Source organism: Nicotiana sylvestris, chromosome 5 (assembly GCF_000393655.2).
Source record: "Nicotiana sylvestris chromosome 5, ASM39365v2, whole genome shotgun sequence".
NCBI lineage: Eukaryota > Viridiplantae > Streptophyta > Magnoliopsida > Solanales > Solanaceae > Nicotiana > Nicotiana sylvestris.
In genome coordinates, this window is record NC_091061.1 from 162,319,218 (window position 1) to 162,343,323 (window position 24,106).

At 38.2% G+C, this 24,106-nt stretch overlaps 1 protein-coding gene across 1 annotated transcript; it reads right to left on the reverse strand.

Moving 5' to 3' along the window:
• Positions 1-22,159: 22,159 nt before the first annotated feature.
• On the reverse strand, positions 22,160-22,957 carry LOC138869591 (uncharacterized). Its single transcript, XM_070147221.1, has one exon. The coding sequence runs from the start codon at positions 22,955-22,957 to the stop codon at positions 22,160-22,162; it is 798 nt and encodes a 265-aa protein (XP_070003322.1).
• Positions 22,958-24,106: the final 1,149 nt, after the last annotated feature.

The window sequence follows — 24,106 nt, forward strand, 5'->3', positions numbered from 1 at the left end:
TGGCGCCCTGTACCACTAGGAAGAAATGTAACCATGCGTTGATACCCTGTATTACTGGAAAGGAACGTAACCAGGGGTTGGAACCCTGTATTACTGAGATAAATTGTAACCAAGGGTTGGTACCCTATATTACTGAGGAGCAATGTAACCATGGGTTGGTACAATGTATTACTGAAAAGGAATGTAACCAGGTTGGCGACCTATAACACTAGGAAGAAATGTAACCAAGGGTTAGTACCCTATATTACTAAAGGGGAATGTAACAAGGGGTTGGCGCCTTGTATTACTGGAAGGGAACGTAACCAGGGGTTGGTACCCTGTATTAAAGGAAGGGAATACAACCAGGGGTTGGTACCTTATATTATTAGAAGGAATGTAACCAGGGGTTGGCGCCCAGTATTGCTAGGAAGAAATGTAACCAGGGGTTAGTACCCTGTATTACTTAAGGGGAATGTAAACGTAACCAGGAGTTGGTACCCTGTATTACTGGAAGAGCACGTAACAAGGGGTTGGTACTTTTTATTACTAGAAGGGAATGTAACCAGGGGCTAGTGCCCTATATTATAGAAAGGAGTGTAAGCAGGGGTTGGCGCCCTGTATCACTAGGAAGAAATGTAACCAGCGGTTGACACCCCGTATTACTGGAAAGGAACGTAACCAGGGGTTGGCACCATATATTACTGAGAAAAAATGTAACCAGGGTTTGGTACCCTGTATTACTGAGGAGCAATGTAATAAGGGGTTGGTACCATGTATTACTAAGGAAAGATGTAACCAGGGGTTGGTACCGTGTATTACTCAGGTTGGTACCGTGTATTGCTGAATCCCTCTAAGCGAAAAGGTTATACCTGAAATAAGCTACATAAAATATCCTGAGCAAAGAGTACTTCTACCTGGAACAATGGGCTGGATCCCCGTAGGCAAAACGATTCTACCTGAGTTAAGCTAGGTAAAACAACCTGAGGGAAGAGTACATCTACCTAGAAATATGAGCTAGATCCCTCTAGGCAAAACGGTTCTACCTGAGTTAAGCTACATAAAACAACCTAAGTGACGAGTACTTCTACCCAGAATTATGAGCTAGATTTCCCTAGGCAAAATGGTTCTACCTGAGTTAAGCTATGTAAAACAACCTAAGCAAAGAGTACTTCTACCCGAAACTATGAGTTGGATCCCCCTAGTAAAGACGCTTCTACTTGCGTTAAGCTACATAAAACAACCTGAGCGAAGAGTAATTCTACCCGAAACTATGAGCCGGAACCCCCTAGGAAAAACAATTCTACCTGTATTATGCTACGTAAAACAACCTTAGCAAAGAGTACTTCTACCCGGAACTATGAGCTGGATCCCCCTAGGATAAATGTTCTACCTGAGTTAAGCTACGTAAAACAACCTGAGCGAAGAGTACTTCTACCCGGAACTATAAGCTGGATCCACCTAGGCGAAACGGTTATACCTGAGTTAAGCTATGTAAAACAACTTGAGCGAATAGTACTTCTACCTAGAACTATGAGCTGGATACCCCTGGGAAAAATGGTTCTACCTGATTTAAGCTACGTAAAATAACCTGAGCAAAGAGTACTTCTACCTGGAACTATGAGCTAGATCCCTCTAGGTGAAAAGGTTCTACCTGAGTTAAGCTACGTAAAACACCCTGAGCGAAGAGTACTTCTACCTGGAAATATGAGCTGGATCCCCCTAGGCAAAATGGTTCTACCTGAGTTAAGCAACGTAAAACAACCTGAGCGAACAATACTTCTACCTGGAAGTATGAGCTGGGTCCCCTAGGCGAAAAGGTTCTACCTGAGTTAAGTTACGAAAATGGGGTTGTCACACCTCCTTTTTCACACCCCCGGAAAGGATGTATAAGGGAGATTTTCCAATTTAAGTGACAATCGAAACAGGATTATTTAATTTAAAATTCAGAGTCACCACTTGGGATAATTTTAGGGTGTCCCAAGTCACCGGTTCAAATCTCGACTCGAGGAAAAGATTGACTCTGTATTACAGTTCGCGAACACAGAAATTCGGGTAAGGAATTCTGTTAACCGGGGAGAAGGTGTTAGGCATTCCCGGATTCCGTGGTTCTAGCACAGTCGCTCAACTGTCATAATTGGCCTACTATCTGATTTTAGAACATGTTTTAACCTATGGTGCAATTTTAAACTTTTGAGCCGCTTTTATTGAATTATTTTTTAAGGAAAATTTAAACGTTATTAAAACACGTCTTGAACCACGTCACATAAATGCACCCGCGGTCCTTGACATATTTTATCTAACATTGTTGAGATTTGGATTTGGGTCACATAAATGCACACCCGAGTTTAGGAAGGTTATTTTTAAAATAGTGCGCCTAAAACAACTACACATTTTCAACTTCTCGAGGGCCATAAAAATTCACTAATGGCACACCTCGAATTCTAAAGGATGAAGGTTAATTAAGCGAGGGCCACCGGTTATCTCATTTTATTTGTGGCACACCTAGAGTCCAATTAAAAGGAAAGTGGCTAGTTAATAAAGAACGTAAGGGGGTTCCTACTTATGTTATGCCAAAGCTTAGGCTAACAATTTAATGCAAACTACCCCTATTCGATTGCAGAAAGGCCGAGCAGGGCCCCAAAAACCCACGTCTGGTGGCCCATTACTGCCAACTCAGCATGTGAAATAACTGGGCTCAAAGTGAAGCCCAGCTTAGCAGCCTGATTACGGAAGGGGAGGGCAATTGCAATTGGGCCAAAGATGACAGCCCAAAACACGATTCGACAAATACACTTGAAGCGAATTGTATCATTTAAGAAAATGTGGACTTGAGTAAATATTGGTAATCTTTAATTCAAATGCAAAGCAGATTCTAAGGCTAACATAGAGTTTAAAGTGAAGATACAATCCCTAGTTGCGATAACACACCCATACACAAATTATTCACCAACTAACAGAACCCAAAGGCCCCTAGCTCATATTGAATTCTGATTCACCTCTCACCTTTGAACAAGCATGGATTTCAAATCACCTCTAAAGCAAACAAGATACAAAAGAGCTGAAACTGAATAATGAAAATTATTAATTCTGAAATCAAACTCCAGAAATCCTTTGACAGTTTTTTCAGGTTCACATGACAGGGACACAAACAAAGGAAGGTTGAACTTCAAAATGATGCAATTGAGCTATTCTACAGACCATGAGAAAATTGACCTACATAATGACCATGCTAATTGATAGGAAAAATGGATCTTAAGTCAGATACTTAAAGAAACAAATGACTATCCTAATGAACACTCAACCATAACCATAGGCAGCACTTTCAGAAAAATCCCACACAAACCACATATTGAATTAACAACACTCATATTTTTCCACTTATACATATTATCCTAATTATGGGCAACTTATAAACCATACACAGGTAAGCAACAAACCAACATGAGGTATTCTCCATGCAAATACCTCCAACTCGATAGATTAACAAACTCCATATCCCACCTTAAGACAGGGTGTAACATGAAGGATACAAATGAGTACGATAAATCATAGTTACATTACACTACTTCAGAAATTCCTAAAAAAACATAGCTAATATTCCATAGGAAGAGGATAATATTCATTTCTGAAATCTTCAATCAATTGCAGTACTCCAAACTTTCATCTCATCTATTCAGAGAACCAAGAAATACCTGGATGTAGAAATCAAAACAAGAAAGAGATGAGAGGATCAGTAGCAATGGAGTAAACCCAGCCAACAATTCAACGACAGTGAACTCAACTTCTTTAAACCATTTTCAAACCCCAGATGAATCAGAGATAACTTCAGCAATTGAAAACCTCAAGAATTACAGAAGAACTTCAATGGAACAGTGATTTTATGATATTTTCAGACCCTTTCAATATTTTCAGTTGTTTTTAATTTTCAGTATTTTAAGTCTTTATCTCTCAAAAAAGTTTCACTTGAATATCAGGTAATAGTGCTTTTATAGGAAAGGCATTAGGGCAGCCTGAGGGGATTCAATTTTGCATTTTAAACCTTTTACAATTTTGGTTTTGCTCACATACCCCCAATGTAAAATTCAGAATTTCAGAATAGTCGCAAACCCCTCTTCGTAGAAGCTTCCTAGTCTGTTACTCAGATTTCCTTACCCCTAGAATTCCCAAATTACCCCTAAACAGCGACTAATTACCTTCAGAAACCAAACACAGATATGGGTCAAAGCCCCAAGGTCGAATTAACCCAAGACCCAGCCCATTACATGGATATGTATACTAATAACCCAAACTTGCAACTTAAAATGAACGAGGGAGAAGGAAGGCTGGTTCATCAAGCCTTTAATAAAATTAAAGGCCGAACTTAAATAATTTTGTCCAAAATAAAACTCAAAGAAAAACAAACTCAAATAGATATTAATCCCAATTAAGCAAATGAACAGCTAGAACTACTGATTTTAATCAAACTGAAATTGATCCAAACACACAAAAGTACAAAAGTCAGATAAAGAGAAAATAAGACACAGATGCGAAGAATGGAAGAGAGAAAGGAGTGGTACTGGTCTTAGCCAGAATAAATCGACGAAGGCGGGGAGCTTGGCCAGGCATCCTTGGTTTAGTCAGGAACTAGAAAATCTTGAAATGATCCAAAACTATCGTTAATCGATTATTCTAAGTAAGAACAATCGCTTAACGGAAGTCCTGAGTCAAATCGAATCTTGAAAGCGTAGGAATCAGAACATTTTTTTTACGATTTTCAGATTTAAAATTGAGGTGAAGATGTGGGGATTTCGGGGAGATTGACAACGGCCTAATGCTTGAGGGATTATGAGGAGTGGCCGGTGAATGGTGTGATTCGGAGCTCCCCTGCAGGTAAAAATGGCGGAAATTCCTTAGGGCTGCGCTAGGGTTGTGTATGAGAGAGATGAGAGAGGTGAACGAAGGGGGGGGGGTCTGTTTGGACTGAACTGGTCTCTACAACATTAGGACCGATTTAAGTGGAATGAAGGAAGTGTTCTGGGCCGTCGGATGAAACAAGATGAAGGGCCAAGATTTGATTATTTAGAGAACTCAAAACGGCATGGTATTGGCCTTATACTACGTCGTTTGGATGGTCTGGGAGACTAGCTGATTTGGACCGGGTGGGGATTAATTTTGGGCTTGGGTCAACCGGGTTTCAAAGAGAAAAATTAATTTGGGCTTGGGGAATTTCGAATTAATTTGGCCCAAAAACTTTGATCCACTCAATTTTTTCTCTTTCTTTTATAAATTCTCTTTTTAATTCCTTTTCTTCTCTTTTTTTTTTCAAAATTAAAAATAAAAAACTAAATTAAATCTTAAAACTAAATTAGCCTATCAAAAATACTAATTAATTCTAAATAATAATTAACACAATTAATTAAAACCAAATTAAAGGAAAAACTACCAAAATTCAAAACTCACATTAAAAAATACAAAAATAAGTTATTTTTGTGATTTCTACCCTTTTTTTATAAAACAACTAATTTGCTAATTAATCTAAATGTAAAATTAAATTTTAAATACAAATGCAACATATTTTTGTATTTTTCATGAATTAAACAAAATTAACATGCGCAGACAAATGCAAGCAAATAACGAAAAGTGGTACAAAAATCTACGAAATTGCAAATAATGGGAAGAATTTTTTTTTCTTAAATTTATGGGAGTAATTCACATAAGGCAAAAATTACGTGCTCACAGCTACCCCTCTTTGCCCGGAAACACGTAGAGTTTTCGTGCAAAGATAAAGTGAGCGGATACGAGCGGTTTGTGCCCGTTTGGATACTCTGTGAGAAGCATTTTGAAAATATTTGACCACACCTGCTTCCGAGGTTGGCTACATATCCTTGGTTATAAAGGAATCAGGTCAGTGTAGTTCGGGAAGTTTTCGGTAGCTGGGACTACCATGAAGCTGTGATTTCACTGTTGTTGTTGTTGTTGCTGCTACTGCTTACTGATCTCCTTATTACACCATGACAAAATAAAAGAAGCTAGGCTAAACTATGACCTATGCATTACAAAAATCCTATCTATATCTTCTAACTTGATCTTGCAGTTCCTGCTACCCTGTTGACTTGTATTCTCCAGGTGAAGTTCCTTTGTTGCCGACTTGAATTGTAATCTGAGATGCTTTCCCTTTTCTTCAGGTGGGCGCCTGATTTCTGAACTTGAACCATCTTCTTTCGAACATTGCTCCTTTCCCTTCGTTCTTTAGGTGGGCTCCGGATTACCAACACTTGAATTGCTGATTTGTTCTTCAGGTGGGCTCCTGATTACCAATACTTGAATTGCTTTATTCTCCAGGTGGGATCCTGATTACCGACACTTGAATTGCTTTGTTCTCCAGGTGGGCTCCTGATTACCGACACTTGAATTGCTTTGTTCTCCAGGTGGGCTCCTGATTACCGATACTTGAATTGCTTTGTTCTCTAGGTGGGCTCCTGATTACCAACACTTGAATTGCTTTGTTCTCCAGTTGGGCTCCTGATTACCCTACACTTGAATTGCTTTGTTCTCCAGGTGGGCTCCTGATTACCAACACTTGAATTGCTTTGTTCTCCAGGTGGGCTCCTGGTTACCAACACTTGAATTGCTTTGTTCTCCAGGTGGGCTCCTGATTACCAACACTTGAATTGCTTTATTCTCCCGGTGGGCTCCTGATTACCAACACTTGAATTGCTTTGTTCTCCAGGTCGGCTCCTGATTACCAACACTTGAATTGCTTTGTTCTCCAGGTGGGCTCCTGATTACCAACACTTGAATTGCTTTATTCTCCAGGTAGGCTCCTGATTACTGACACTTGAATTGCTTTGTTCTCCAGGTGGGCTCCTGAACACTTGAATTGCTTTGTTCTCCAGGTGGGCTCCTGATTACTGACACTTGAATTGCTTTGTTCTCCAGGTGGGATCCTGATTACCAAAACTTGAATTGCTTTGTTCTCCAGGTGGGCTCCTGATTACCAACACTTGAATTGCTTTGTTCTCTAGGTGGGCTCTTGATTACCAATGCTTAAACTGCTTCCTATCCTTAAAACAGGTGTTGTTCTCCCTTGCTCTCTAGGTGGGCTCCTGATTTTGACAAAATAGACAAAACAAAAAAAATTTTCTGCCCCAGTTTGGTAACTGGGCACATCTGTGAGTGTTAACTGAATTATGTTACCAAATATCACTAAGAATTTGAAAGCTAGATCCCATTATCCAGGAAGGCATTGAAAACTCCTAGTTAAATGACAGTTTTAAAGATGAATTATGTTTTCTAAAGGTATGACTTTCTCTAAATCTCGTTATCCAAGAAGGTCTTAAAAGTACATCCCATTATCCAGGAGGGTCCTGAAAATCAAAATCAAGTCTTATCTTAAGAGTGACAATTTTTAAAGCTAAATTATGCTACCCTACAACAGAACTTACGCTAAATCTTGTTATCTAATGGAAATCTTAAAGCTAGGTCCCATTATTCAGGAGGGTCCTGAAAACTCCTATTTGAATCCTATCTTAAGAATGCAAACTTTGAAGCCAACTTATATTCCTTTGGGTACGTTTATGCTAGATTTTGATACTCATGGTTATTTTGAATTTAAACTAGGTCGCATTTTCCAGGAGGGTCCTGAGAATTTACGGTCAAACCTATCTGGTGCTTGCTCTTCCTTACGGAAGCTTTCTCCGAAACAAACAAAATTTTCTGCCCTTGTTTCAGTCAAAGAAAAATCTTGTCAGTTAAAAATGTGGTGGTTAGTTTATGGCATTCTTGCTGTAAGTGGCCTCTTTCTTGTCGTGCTTTGCTTTGACTGGTTTCGCCGAACCGACCAAGAACCGTTTGACCTTCTGACTGACTTTCACCCACATGACCTTGGATAACCCGATTGTTCTATACCCAACTGTTGTGTTACATCTCTGACCCATCTATCTGAACCTCTGCATCCTCCACGAAATTACTAAATCATTTCACCGATGGAACTTTCGCTGACCCTTTATATCCCTTTTCACATCATACTATCTCTAGCAATGCTTTGGCTGCGCTGTGCTTTGTGCAATTTTGGAAGTTGGTAGTGAGATTTGAAATCCTTTCTTATTTGCTTAAACACAACTAATATTGAAAACATCTTATAGAAATAAACCCGAAAGAAATGAAATGCAATGACTTTGAGAGTTAGGAATAAGGAAGGAAAATCCAAAACATGGATGACTATTTGAAAGGGAAAAAGAAAAGAGACATATCTGAGTGGAGCAGCTGGTACCAATGATCATGACATGCATTTCGGATTAATCAGCCAGCCTATCTAACCAATCAAGTTTTTATTGTCATACTTTATGCCCCGAGATCTTCAAAACAAAGTTTCTTCAACAAATCACTGACCCTGTTCGGCCTGCGGTGCCCTGAAGGGTTTTCACCAACCAGCCTCTCTCATTTGTTCATCTCTCAACTCACTGTCGCCTTATGGTGCCCGTGAGAGTTTTCACCAATAAGACTCTCTCATTTTAATTTCTCTCATCTTTCGTCGCCTTACGGTGCCCGCAAAAGTTTTCACCAATAAGACTCTCTCATTTTTCATTTTTTCTGCTTAGACCGGAGTGTTTCCCTTGATATGAATCACCTCTATTTTCTTGACTTGGCATCTCTCGAAGACTGATCGGAAGGTCTTTCTTTTGACCGTAATATGGGCTTTTGGATAGGGTTAGAAAGAAAGGGTATCAAAAAGGCTCAAAACAATTCAAATGGGTTCAAAATTATAACTTTCGGAATCAGATTTCTTACAACAAGCACAACTTCTGTCCCACTTTCATTGCCTGGGGACTTTTGGATTTTTATTTTGATGGGACCGAATTGTGAGGCTGCCTAAGTATCTTTAAAAGGAATCGGGTCGAACGTAGTTCATGATACTACTTTTTGTTACTATTTTCCTTTTTTCTTTTTTTTTCTTTTCCTTCTTTTTCTTTTTTTTTCTTCTCTTTTTTTATATCTATTTTCTCTTTTTCTTTTTTTGAATTTCCCTTTTGGATTGAATTTTATAAAATAAACCTATGGGGACATGGACTTTTTTTTTTTTGACTCTAACTTGATTCCAAAAGAGGGGAGGTCAAAGAAATTAGTACATGCTCAAAAGGGTATCAAATGGTATAAGTGTTTGGGTAGCTGAAAGAGGGCCTCCCAATCCCTAAAAATGCCAAGCACAACACATGCAACTTGAAATGAAAATTGAAAATCATGCACAATATTTCTTTTGCGACTTCGACATTGATATCACTGATATTCCTTCCATTTTTCTTTAGTGCCTTGTCAAGTACAGAGCCCTCGTTTGGTGATTCCCTCTTCACAATGGATATCCTCCGTCAATTCGGAGAGAACTTCCTTGACTTTATCTTTTAACTTGAGATGCACTTGAACTCAAAGTTGCTTGCTTCAAATCGTCCGGGATGCACTTTTCTTTAATGAATTCTTGCCATCCTATTAACGTCCCAAATTATCTGCCCCAGTTTCATACAGTTCGGGCTTCAAATGATCTCAAAATGTCCAAATCTGTACTTATTTCCCTCAAATGTCCCTATCATCTTCAAAATTATTTCATTGCTCCATGATTAAACTAACTATTGAGACCAGGCCTAGAATTATGCGTGTGTGTCATGTCACTAGAGCCAGCAGGAAAGGAACTAAAAAAGAGAAAAGAACTAAACAAAAAAATGACTATAAATAAAAGAAGACAAGAAATTGCATTAGACAGACGGTGATGGTTCGTACAACAAAACAAGCAAACTAAACTAGGGTTATAACCCTGGAACAAACCTAGACAACACCTAACGAGTTACTACGACTAAACAAACTAGGCAAAAGAAAAGGATAAAAGGGTTTGAGTCACAAGACAATATCCGGATTTCAACCCTGAAATCACCCGGACAATAGAAATGACAACAAAATAAACCACCAAGACTCCTCCCTGGCTAGCCAAGAAAGGAGTGTCTTTTCAATTACCAAGCTTGGCATCTTAGCCACTGAGTTCCGCATCGATATTGCCAAGACCATTACCAACTTCAACATTATCAACTTTAGTTAACAATTTCCCAAGAGTATTCGCATGCTCCCTGTCACTGTCATTGATCACAATTAACCCTTCTTGAATCATTGTTTATATTTCCCTTTTCAAAGAGTGACAATATTCAATGCTATGCCCTTGGATATTAGAGTGATACTTGCATCGTATAGAAGGATCAAATACTCTTGCATATGAGCCTGAAGTATAGCCAAGGAGCGGCTCAATCAGGCCATAATGCTTCAATTTTTCAAACAAACTTGTATAGGATTCTCCGATGGGCGTAAAATTATTTTCTTTTTTTAGTAGTCTTTTCATTTTATACTCTGGCCTCGGTTGGAACCTTTTGTGGGCAGGTGGTTGATATGAATGAGGGGGTGGGTGAGACATTTGTGGAAGTGGCACGATCGTCGCGGGCCTCGGGGATGTGGAGCATATGGTGGTGCATTGTGGACGGGGTATCGGGGAAGTGATGTACGATTTTGGGGGTTCTGTGGAGAGAAGTAGTAGTGGGTAGGATTACAAGGATATCCATGGGGTTGACATTGAGGCTGAAAACGTTTAGCAAGAATGACCACTGGACCTTGTCGTTTGCGGGGCTCAACAACATCTTTTCTATCAATGGAAGGACTATCCCGAGCAACTTGTTTGTTCCATATGAGCCAAAAATCCCTAAAACTTTCCTTGGGTTTCTTTTCCATTTGAGATAGGGAGGAGCGGTCTAGGACAATGTCTATATTGTACTGAAAGTGTCGCACAAAATCTTGAGCCATGTCACCCAATGTATGCCACTTACCGACATCTTGATGATTATGCCATTCCAAAGCTGCCCCAGTCAAGCTCTCACTAAAATACGCCATCAACAAATCATCTTTCTCGCCAACACTTCTCATTTCACCGCAATAATCCCTCAAGTGGGCTACCGGATCTCCACACCCATCATACAAGTTAAACTTTGGTACTTTAAACCCCGTGGGCAGGCGAACGTCAGGGAACATGCACAACTCTTTGTAAGACATGTTAACCTGGTCTCCCATCCCTTGCATGTTCTTTAAGGACTGTTCTATGCTTTTCAGCTTCCTGGATATCTCGTCTCGCCCTTATTTTCCTGTGACTTTTTCATTTTCAGCATGAAGCTCATCCTGAGGGCTCTTCTTGTATGAGTCAGGGACCTTGTAGGCAACCTCTGCGGGGTAGTATTGGGTATCTTGAGCTTTGAGTGGATATTCATCATTGGGAATAGTGGATATGACAGGAGGGCAATTTTGGGGAGAGGTAATTGGAGCATGACTGATGGAGCTACTAGGGTGGTTGGGAAAGTTGTGATAAACGGGTGGATCTGGAGAGTATGGGGGATCATCCGGCACTATGACCAAAGTTTGGGTAAAGGTAGCATCTAAGAAGCTAGGTGGTGGCGGGGGTGGTGCCTTCCCAGTCATCCAGGCCTGATACATGTCCATCATGTGTTGTCTTAACATCCTTACCTCATCAGCCAAACTAGTGTCATGTTCAACCAACTGCTTTCGGGCACCGGTATCAACCAACCCAATTTTGTTGTTGTCCGCCATTGCCTTTTGACTTTATGTTGTGGAGAGGAGTTACTACTTCGAGAACCAAAAACCAACCACCTTTATGCTATGAAGATATCAAAAGGAACAAAATGGAGTCATCCCGTTAGCGTTAGGGCATTTAATAACAAAAATATCACATGGCAACAATTAATGGTTCTAGAATGACTTCGAGGGTCATAAGCTCACTTGGCATCATCCCAATTTGTCCATTTGAATCTTCTCTTTTCTTTTCTTTCCTCGCACTTCTTAGCTCGCTCATTTTCTTTCCTCTTTTTTCTTTCTGATTATCGCTCTTTTTCTTCCTTCTCATTTCTCATATCCCATAATTTCACCTCTCTCTTTTTTTCTTTTTCCTTAAAAAAATAATTCGATCGAACCCTATGTAGGTTGCCTACGTATCATGACGCCCCATGAATCAGATATTTGCATAGTTCAGGAAAGATCGAGAATAAAGTAAATAAACTAACGTTCTCTTTTTTCTTTTCTTTTTTTTTTTACCTTAATGACCAATCCGAAGAGAAAAGAGAAATAAAGGAAGCAAATTTTTTTTTTAGACTTAATGTTCTATAACCTATTCTAAACTCAAGCTTAACAGATTGTTTTTTCTTTTGAAACAAATACTCTATTAAGGAAAAATCCTAGAAGAGAAAAATATTTTTTGACTTTTTTTTAGGGAGGAAATCTAAATATAAACCAAAGAAAAACTATTTTGAATTTTCATTTGATATCATGAAAGAAAGATTTCGAACCAAGAAATAAAAAAAATGAAAATGTTTTTGGATTTCAGTTTGACTACCTCTGGGAGAAACTCTGAAAATAAACCCACGATAAAGTATGTTGTTTTTTTCTTCTTCTATGTACAACGTCCTAAATTTCTAGTAAAAATAAAAAGATTTTTTTTTCATTTTTCGTGAATTTCTCAAAGAAGAACATCAAACGAAAATCATTTTTTTTGGATTTTTGGAATTAATATCTTAAAGAAAACTTTTAAAGAGGTACTAAAAGAAAATTCTTTTTTTTTTTGAATTTTTAGTCTTAATATACGAAAGGAGATAAAAAAGCAATTTATTTTGAGTTCTAGAAATTAATTCAATAAAGAAAAACCACCTCAAATGATTTTTATTATTCCTAGAATTAGTATTCTAAAGAAAACTTCTACCAGAAATATAAAAACGCAAAATTTCATTTTTTGTATTTTTGACTTATAACACATTTTTCAAATACAAAGTAGAAAGTACAATAACAAAAGACTCGACATTACTGTATAAAACTAGAAAGTAAAAGACGACATAAAATGAAGAACATACTCAAAACATAAAAAAATTAAAAAAATAAAAAATCTCCTGGAGCAACTCCTGAATTAGCGATCTTGACTGGAATGTCTTGGGGCTTTGTCATGCTCAAACTCCGGTAAGCAGATCCACATATGTATGAAAAATACTCAAACCAGCACTAGGTGAGACAATAACACTCCATATTGGACACATACAAGACATAATTGAGGCTATTTTTGCAAAATGGCTTATTTGGCCAAAAGGTGGCTAGAACTGCAAAATTTGGCTATGACCCCGCAAGCCAAGAACCTAAGATTTACTAGGAAGACCGGACCTTATGTGGGTTGCCTACGTATCACGCCCCGAAAGACGAGAATCAGGTATGCGTAGTTCAGGCAAATTGGATACGTGCAAGAATTAAAAAAAACAACTAATTTTAGAGAAAACATTTTTTTTTGTTTTTTTTAAATGATGAAACACGTAAAATCTTTTTGGATTTTCTTTTTCCTCTTGTTTTATGATTTTTTTCCGATTTTCTGAAAATGATGAAAAAGTGCAAAATCTTTTTTTTTGAATTTTTTCATGTTTTTTTCTTCTTCTCTTTTTCTTAACAAAAATGTGAAAGAAAACATAACTGGGCCCTACTTGCTTTATTTTCACACTTCACCCTCACATTTTCTCTTTTTTTTTTTGTTTTTTTTATTTGCCCTCAGCTATCATTGGTCTGCCAAATGACCCTTTTACCCTTGAAAATTGCAACATGTAGCACATAGGATGCCTGATCAGGATGATCTTTTATTTTTCGGGTACGCCTGTCCTAGACGGACCCAACCCCTGTGTTGAGTCCCCAAAGTCAAATGCATATGATGCATACAAGCGTTCCTACTAGGGATCCGGTATGAGGCTAAGTTATTCTAAGATCAAAATCTGGGTATGTTGTTCTAGACTTGTGTACCCGAGCGGACAACTCAACTCGAGTCGAGGAGAGCTACGTACCGGGAACCAAAAGGCCATCCGGCTTTGTAACTTGTTCGAGCCTCTTCCTAATTTAAGGTATGACACTAACAGAAGAGGAGTCACGCCAGCGTGCACATCCCCGAAGATGAGAAGAGAAGGGTTTCGTAGAAGTTTATATACAATTCAGAGAATATCAAAGCGGCAAGAAGCAACATTTAACACATTAGGCCCAAACATGTAGGTAAAGTCAGATAATAAATAAAGCCAAATATAACAATTATTCTAAGCTCGAATTCTAAACCCTGAACCAGAAATTCTAGGTTCGATCCCCAGCAGAGTCGCCAGAGCTGTCACACCTCCTTTTTCACACCTCCGGAAGGGATGTATAAGGGAGTTTTTCAAATTTAAGTGACAATCGAAACGAGATTATTTAATTTAAAATTCAAAGTCGCCACTTGGGATAATTTTATGGTCTCCAAAGTCACTGGTTCAAATCCCGACTCGAGAAAAAGATTGACTCTTTATTACAGTCCGCGAACATAGAAATCCGGGTAAGGAATTCTGTTAACCCAGGAGAAGGTGTTAGGCATTCCTGGATTCCGTGGTTCTAGCACGGTCGCTCAACTGTCATAATTGGCCTACTATCTGCTTTTAGTACATGTTTTAATCTATGGTGCAATTTTAAACTTTTGAGCCGCTTTTATTGAATTATTTTTTTAGGAAGATTTCAACGTTATTAAAACACGTCTTGAACCACGTCACATAAATGCACCCGCGGTCCTCGACATATTTTATCTAACATTATTGAGATTTGGATTTGGGTCACATAAATGCACACTTGAGTTTAGGAAGGTAATTTTTAAAATAGCGCGCCTAAAGCAACTACGCATTTTCAACTTCTCGAGGGCCATGGAAATTCGCTAATGACACACCTAGAATTCTAAAGGATGAAAGTTAATTAAGCGAGGGCCACCAGTTATCTTATTTTATTTGTGTCACACCTCGAGTCCAATTAAAAGGAAAGTGGCCAGTTAATAAAGAACGTAAGGGGGTTCCTACTTGTGTTATGCCAAAGCTTAGGCTAACAATTTAATGCAAACTACCCCTATTCGATTGCAGAAAGGCCGAGCAGGTCCCCAAAACCCACGTCTGGCTACCCTATGCTGACTCAGCATGTGAAATAACTGGGCTCAAAGTGAAGCCCAGCTTAGCAGCCTAATTACGGAAGGGGAGGGAAATTGCTATTGGGCCAAAGATGACAACCCAAAACACGATTCAGCAAATACACTTGAAGCGAATCGTATCATTTAAGAAAATCTGGACTTGAGTAAATAATGGTAATCTTTAATTCAAATGCAAAGTAGATTCTAAGGCTAACATAGAGTTTAAAGTGAAGATACAATCCCTAGTTGCGATAACACACCCATACACAAATTATTCACCAACAAACAGAACCCAAAGGCCCCCTAGCTCATATTGAATTCTGATTCACCTCTCACCTTTGAACAAGACATGGATTTCAAATCACCTCTAAAGCAAACAAGATACAAAAGAGCTGAAACTGAATAATGAAAATTACTAATTCTGAAATCAAACTCAAGAAATCATTTGACAGTTTTTTCAGGTTCCATGACAGGGACACAAGCAAAGGAAGGTTGAACTTTAAAATGATGTAATTGAGCTATTCTACAGACCATGAGAAAATTGACCAACATAATGACCATGCTAATTGATAGGAAAATGGATCTTAAGTCAGATACTTAAAGAAACAAATGACTATCCCAATGAACACTCAACCATAACCATAGACATCACTTTCAGAAAAATCCCACACAAACCACATATTGAATTAACAACACTCATATTCTTCCACTTATGCATATTATCCTAATTGTGGGCAAATTATAAACCATACACAGGTGAGCAACAAACCAACATGAGGTATTCTCCATACAAATACCTCCAACTCGACAGATTAACAGACTCCATATCCCACCTTAAGACAGAGTGTAACATGAAGGATACAAATGAGTACGATAAATCATAGTTACATTACACTACTTCAGGAATTGCTAAAAAAACATAGCTAATATTCCATAGGAAGAGGATAATATTCATTTATGGAATCTTCAATCAATCACAATACTCCAAACTTGCATCTCATCTATTCAGAGAACCAAGAAATACCTGGATGTAGAAATCAAACCAAGAAAGAGATGAAAGGATTAGTAGCAATGGAGTAAACCCAGCCAACAATTCAACGACAGTGAACTCAACTTCTTTAAACCATTTTCATACCCTAGATGGATCAGAGATAACTTCAGCAATTGAAAACCTCAAGAATTAAAGAAGAACTTCAATGGAACAGTGATTTTATGATATTTTCAGACCATTTCAATATTTTCAACCGTTTTCAATTTTCAGTATTTTTAAGTCTTTATCTCTCCAAACAATCTCACTTGAATATCAAGTAATGATGCCTTTATAGTCAAGGCATTAGGGCAGCCTGAGGGGATTCAGTTTTGCATTTAAAACCTTTTATAATTTTGGTTTTTGCTCACATACCCCCAATATAAAATTCAGAATTTCAGAATAGTCTCAAACCCCTCTTCCTAGAAGCTTCCTAGTCTGTTACTGAGATTCTCTTACCCCTATAATTCCCAAATTACCCCCTAAACAACAACTAATTACCTTCAGAAACCAAACACAGATATGAGTCAAAGCCCCAAGGTCGAATTAACCCAAGACCCAACCCATTAAATGAATCTGTCTACTAACAGCCCAAACCTACAACTAAAAATGAACGAGGGAGAAGGAAGGCTGGTTCATGAAGCCTTTAATAAAATTAAATTCTGAACTTAAATAATTTTGGCCAAAATAAAACTCAAACAAAAACAAACTCAAATAGATATTAATCCCAATCACACAAATGAACAACTAGAACTACTGATTTTAATCAAACTGAAATTTAACCAAACACACAAAAGTACAAAAGTCAGAGAAAGAGAAAACAATAAGTAGATGCGAAGAATAGAAGAGATAAAGGAGTGGTACTAGTCTTAGCCGGAACAAATCGACGAAGGCGACAAGCTTGGCCAGGCGTCCTTGGTCTGGTCAGGAACTAGCAAATCTTGAAATGAGCCAAAACTATCGTTAATCGATTATTATGAGTAAGAACAATCGATTAACGAAAGTCCTGAGTCAAATTGAGTCTTGAAAGCGTAGGAATCAGAACATTATTTTTCTTCCGATTTTCAGATTCAAAATTGAGGTGAAGATGTGGGGATTTCGGGGAGATTGACAATGGCTTAATGCTTGAGGGATTATGGGGAGTGGCCGGTGAAAATTTGGTGTGATTCGGAGCTCCCCTGCCGGTAAAAATGGCGGAAATTCTTTAGGGCTGCGCTAGGGTTGTGTATGAGAGATATGAGAGAGGTGAACGAAGGGGGGGGGTCTGTTTGGACTGAACTGATCTCTACAGCTTTAGGACCAATTTAAGTGGAATGAAGGAAGTGTTGGGCCGTCGGATGAAGCAATATGAAGGGCCAAGCTTTGATTATTTAGAGAACTCAAAACGGCGTAGTATTGGCCTTATACTACGTCGTTTGGATAGTCTGGGAGACTAGCTGATTTGGACCAGGTGAGGATCAATTTTGGGCTTGGGTCAGCCAGGTTTCAAAGGGGAAAATTAATTTGGGCTTGGGGAAATTAGAATTAATTTGGCCCAATAACTTTGATCCACTCAATTCTTTCTCTTTCTTTTACAAATTCTCTTTTTAATTCCTTTTTTTTAAATTAAAAATTAAAACCTAAATTAAATCTTAAAATCAAATTAGCCTATCAAAAATACTAATAAATTCTAAATAATAATTAACACAATTAATTAAAACTAAATTAAAAGAAAAACTACCAAAATTCATAACTAACATTAAAAAATGCAAAAATAAGTTATTTTTGTGATTTTCTACCTTTTTTTATAAAACAACTAATTTGCTAATTAATATAAATGTAAAATTAAATCCCAAATGCAAATGCAACTTATTTTTGTATTTTTCATGAATTAAACAAAATTAACATGCGTAGACAAATGCAAGCAAATAACAAAAAATGCTACAAAAATCTACGAAATTGCAAATAATGGGAAAAATTTATTTTTCTTGAATTTATGGGAATAAGTCACATAGGGCAAAACTCACGTGCTCACAGGGGTATGAACAGTAGTGATGCATGCTGAAAATAAAAGAAAATGGATATTTTAAAGAGCTTACGTTTGATGAAATTTGTCCTTTGAGAATCGCCATTCTGCACTTCTCCATTCCTAATTCAAATAAAGAAACATTTATGAGTTTTCAAAGTGGTGGTCGGTTTGTGGCCTTGATGCCCTAAGTAGTTTGAATTCACGGCCACTACTATTGAAGAACCGATTCTATCAATGTGGTATCGAGATGCTCGGATACTCTGTGTTGCTTTCTGGAGACCTTGTCTTTTCATCGTCGCCCCTGACTATTTCATACCCGGATGTCTGATGAGTTGGTATTTTACCAACTTATCTTGCCTTTAAGCCTACATTTTTTCTATGTTTGAGTTATAAAATCATGTGTTTAATGCCATTTACTTCTATATTTCAGGTTCTATGTGATTTAGAAGTGATCTTGAAGAAACCAAGTGAAACGAGTAAAAAAGAAGCTAAAAAGAAGAAAATCTGGAAAAAGGCCTCAGTTGTCGCAAATGCGACACAATCATGGGAAATGCGAAGAAAGCAGAGCTGGGAATTGCGAGTAATCCTTTGCAAATTGCGAAGGAAGGCCAATCAAGTAGTCTTCAGCAAATGCGAAGAAGACTTCAAAAATACAAAGTCAACCCAAGCAATCAACCTTCGCAAATGCGAAGTCTTGATCGCAAATGCGAAGTTAAACAGTGTAGCATAGTTTGCAATTGCGAACTTTTACTCGCAAATATGAAAATCGTTCTTCAGTTCTGGGCACTTCTATAATTTCACATTTTTTGCCCCCAAAACATTTAATACCCGACTTATCTCATTTGTAAAATATCTTTTGGCTTATTTTCAGTCTTAGGGATAGAGAGAACAAGGTTGGAAGTTAGGGTTAATGCACTTACACTTGGGTATTGAAGATTTGAAGATTGTGGTTAAGAATTTCTTACTCCTTTGTATTCATTTCTTAATTTCCTTGCTTTGTATTGAATCTAAGTGTGTAGTATTGTATTCAACACTTGAATCTTATTTATGGAAATAATCATATTTAAAGTATGGATTAAATACCTTGTTGTGCTTATGTATTGAATGATTTTTATCCTTTTATGAAGTGAGTTATTGTTACTTTAATTATTCTTGTTCTTTAATTTCCAAAGGGATTAGCTAACCCTAGGACTCGCCCATTAACTCCGAATTAATTTTGGGAAAGATTAATTGGGGTTGGAAAATATTAATTAACAAGAACTTGAGGCTTTAACCCTCATTTTATAGATTCTACCTAGGGATAAGATTGAACTACTTGTATCCATTTCGGGTGTGCTTAATCTCTGAATTGTTTTATGGATAATTCAACTAGGAAGTCTTGTTAGTCTTTGGAATAAGCTAATACAGAATTATTACTCGTGGCTAATTAACATAAACTCGCTCATATTTGTAAAATCATGAAATACATTGGATCGTTACTTGAGTGTAATTCCCGATGCATCCATACTTGTAGCCATTGATCATTTTACTTGCTTTCTAGGTTAGTTTACATTTCCGCATTTAGGTATAAATACTTTCTCAGATCAATTCTAAGTGTTTGGCATTGCATAACAAGTGATAAAATTCTCTTACATTCCTAATCGCCTACATATTGTTCTCTGTGGTATTCGACTCCGACTCATAGTTGGGTAAATTATATTGCATGCGACTGTGTCCATTTACTTTTTAGTAGTGGATTTGGACGTCATCAATGTCCATGGTACGCTAGCCCTTGTCCCTGTGGCGAGGCAATTTTCCTTTAAAATCAACTTAGTTGTGTGGCACCCAGTACCAGTTTGTGTCCGTAGTGCTTATCAACTTTTCCCATGAAGCAAGTCTTGCTTAGGCGACATTTTTAGTTTCTTTGAGATACTTTGTTCGCCTTATCAAAAGAGATCACAGATGGTTTCATGCCTTCATCAATGCCATATATGCCGCAAATTTAGCTCGGTATTAAGGGGAAACTGTAGCCAGTTTTGCAGCCATTTCTTTACTTCATTTTTGATGCAAGACTAGACCGAAAAAGACTTAAAGAAAAATTATGGGTAAAAACAGAAGAATAATTGAAAGTGAAAAAGAACTATGCTTAAACAAAAAGGTGTCCCTTTTGAGGAACGAAATAGGGAGACTTATCTGGACGTATGTGCCGACTTCAATGAATCATAACATGCATTTTGGACTGGATGCCTGATTTGTCTGAGCTATCTAATTCTCAAAATCTGTCAAAAATGTTCATCTTGAAATTCTCTTGGTTGTGCTCATGCCGGAGAATCGAAGGCCCTTATTCGGCGAGTAGTGCCCTTTGGAGGTTTTTGCTAACTGACCTCTCTCATTTCTCTACTCACCGTGGCATTATGGTGCCCATCTGGATTTTTACCGGTAAGACTCTCTCATTTCTCTGCTCACTGTCGCCTTACAGTGCCCATACGGGTTTTCACTGATAAGACTCTCTCACTTTTTTTGGTAGTAAGATAATGAATGCAGAAGGTTTCCCAACGCCCTTGGCATGATGACTTCAAACATTCTCAAAGATCGATGAGAATTCCTAATAGGGAAAAGGCGAAAAGAACCTTGAACTGAATTACAACTTTTGGAAATGTTTTTATAGGAAAAACCGTAAAATAAAAAAAACTTTTGCCCCAATTTTGGAGTATTAGGAATGTGGATTTTTTTGTGTGATGGGACCGAACCCAGGGTAAGGCTGCCAAGTATCCTTTCGGAATCACGTCGGACGTAGTTCAATGACTCAGAAGATTTGTCCATTTTTTTGCTTTTACAAGTACATAGGTTCCAAAAAGTGGAAAACAAAGAAGACAAATACGGCTTGAAAGAGTTAACAAAAGGGTGACACCTATTTGGAATAGCGAGCAATGATAGCCTTCATCATCTCGATCTGAGAAAATCATGTGTGAAAGTTCCACAGTAGGTATATATTAGACTTAATATCTTTTGACTACATCTGCATTAATAGTCATGTCTGGCACCCATCTTTCTTCATCTATCAAGTTCAAGACCCCTTTTGGTAACACTTTCTTGATGATGTAGAGTCCTTGCCAGTTTGGGGCGAACTTTCCTTTAGCTTCTACTTGGTGCGGAAGAATGCGTTTTAGAACGAGTTGGCCTACCTCGAAGTGCCTTGGATGCACTTTCTTGTTGTAAGTGTGGGCCATTCTTTGTTGGTATAATTGGCCAAAACACACTGCTGCTCGTCGTTTTTCATCAATCAACATTAGCTGTTCTAATTGGCTCTTTACCTACTCAGTATCTTCTTTCTCTGATTCTGCAATGATTTGGAGAGAGGGAATTTCGACTTTTGCTGGTATTATAGCTTAAGTTCCATATACAAGCAGATAAGGAGTTGTACCAATAGATGTGCGAGCAGTCATGCGGTATCCCAAAAGAGCAAAAGGCAACTTTTTATGCCATTACATGGACCCTTGGATCATTTTCCTAAGAATCTTCTTAACGTTCTTGTTTGCCACTTCAACAGCTCCATTGGCTTTTGGCCGGTAAGGGGTAGAATGGCAATGCATAATTTTAAATTTCTCGCATACCTCCTTCATCAAATTACTATTTATATTGGTTGCATTGTCAATAATAATGGTCTTCGGGATACCAAAGCAACAAATGATATTGGAATGAACAAAGTCTACCACTGCTTTCTTGGTGACTTCTTTTAAAGTGATGGCTTCCACCCACTTGGTGAAATAATCAATAGCAACCAAAATGAATCTATGCCCATTTGAATCCTTTGGCTCGATTGGCCCAATAACATCCATTACCTAAGAAACAAAAGGCCAATGAGAGAACATGGAATGCAACTCCGAAGGAGGCGAGTGAATCAAGTCACCATGAATCTAGCATTGGTGACAATTGCGAACAAAACTGAAGCAATCTCGCTCCATAGTAAGCCAATAATACCCTGCCCGAAGGATCTTCTTCGCCAAAACATATCCATTCACGTGAGATCCGCATACCCCCGAGTGCACTTCACTCATGATCCGCTCAGTTTCTGTGGCATCTATGCATCTCAACAAGTTTAAATTTGGGGTCTTTTTGTACAAAATTTCCCAATTCAAGAAGAAACTACCAGCGAGCCGCCTTATAGTTCTTTTTTGATCTCCTTTGGCAGACTCTGGTATTCTCTTGTTTTTAGGAATCGTTTTATGTCATGATACCATGGTTCACCATCTAGTTCTGTCTCAATTGTATTGCAGTAACCATGTTGATTCTGAACTTGGATTTCTAGTGGATCAATATGAGTGTTGCATGGATAAGGGAGCATTGAGGCTAAAGTAGCCAAGGCATCGGCTAACTCGTTGTGAAACCTGGGAATGTACCTGAACTCGATGGATTTGAATCTTTTGCTCAAGTCTTGCACACATTCCCTATACGGAATATGCTTGATGCCTCGAGTCTCCCATTCGCCTTGGGCTTGCTGGATAAGTAAGTCGGAATCTCCCAAAACCAATAGTTCATGCACATCCAGATCGAAGGCCATTTTCAGACCCATGATACAAGGTTCGTATTCTGTCGTATTATTGGTACAGAAGAACTGAAGTCGAGCTGTTGCATGGTAATGCTGTCCAATAGGTGAGATGAGGATTTCCCCGATCCCAACTCCTTTGATATTGACAGCCTCATCAAAATACATTTTCCATATAGGGTTGTCATCTGGAACTACTTCCTCTATTGAGTTGACCTCTTTATCCAGGAAGTATGTGCTAAGTGGCCTGTACTCATCATCAACTGGATTCTTTGCCAAATGATCTGCCAAAGCCTGTGCTTTTATCGTGGTGCGAGTGACATAGACGATGTCAAACTCTGTGAGCAGGATTTGCCATTTTGCAAGCCTGCCAGTGGGCATTGGCTTTTGGAAGATGTACTTCAAAGGATCCATTCTGGATATGAGGTAAGTAGTATAGGCAAAAAGATAATGTCACAGCTTCCGAGCGACCCTAGTCAAGGCACACCAAGTCCTTTCTAAAAGGGTGTACTTAACCTCATAATTGGTGAACTTCTTGCTCAAAATATAGATTGCCTGTTGTATCATGTTGCCCCAGAATGTATCCAAAGAAATTATCCATCACTGATAGATATAAAAACAAAGGCCTACCAGGTTCAGGTGGGACCAATACAGAGGGTTTTGACATGTAATCTTTGATCCTGTCAAAAGCTTTTTGGTAATCGTCCATCCACTTGATAGCAACATCCTTTTTCAACAACTTAAAGATGGGCTCATGCGTGGTTGTGATATGAGCAATGAACCTACTAATGTAGTTCAACCTTCCAAGCAAACTCATGACTTCCTTTTTGTTCTTGGGGGGGGGGGTGGCAGAACTCAGATGGACTTTATCTTAGATGGATCCAATTCGATGCCTCTCCGACTGACTATAAAATCGAGGAGTTTCTCAGATGGAACCCCAAATGCACACTTGGCTAGATTAAGCTTAAGGTCATACTTTCAAATCACTTAAACCCGTCATATCATCATAAGACCAAGCAAACACATCTCTGTATTCAAATAAAAGTTGAATCAAGGCATCTCTGGTTTTTTGTTCAGTGTGAATGCTTATCTTTGTTTCTCTAACTTCTTCATGACTTCCAATATTAATGTTCTTGGTTTCATTGAGGTTGGGCTTAGGCTTGTTTTCAATTTGTTCCAACTCTCTTTTTATTTCCTCAACAGCCACATCTTCATCATATTCAACCTCTTGATACATTATTTCAAAATTAGATAGCTTTTTAAGATTTGGGCGTGAATTCTGCATGCATGTCATGTTATTAAAGCCGACATTAAAAAACTGAAATGGAAACAAAATGACAGGAATTAGGAAAAGAAAAAGATACAAATCTTAATACGACATTGAACTGTATTTCATTAAATTTGAAAGGATAGAAGGGTTCACATCAAAACAAAGTGATAATACTAAGATATTTGGATTACAACTCTGAAAGTAACCCAAAATACAAAAAAAAAAGCTCAAAAGCAAAGTACCAAGACTCCTTTCTTGTGGGGAGAGGAGTTGATTCCCTTGTTGAGCATGGT

Bases quoted from the DNA above. Each gene is read 5' to 3' on its own strand.
- LOC138869591 (XM_070147221.1), bottom strand. From the start codon at position 22,957: ATGGATCCTTTGAAGTACATCTTCCAAAAGCCAATGCCCACTGGCAGG.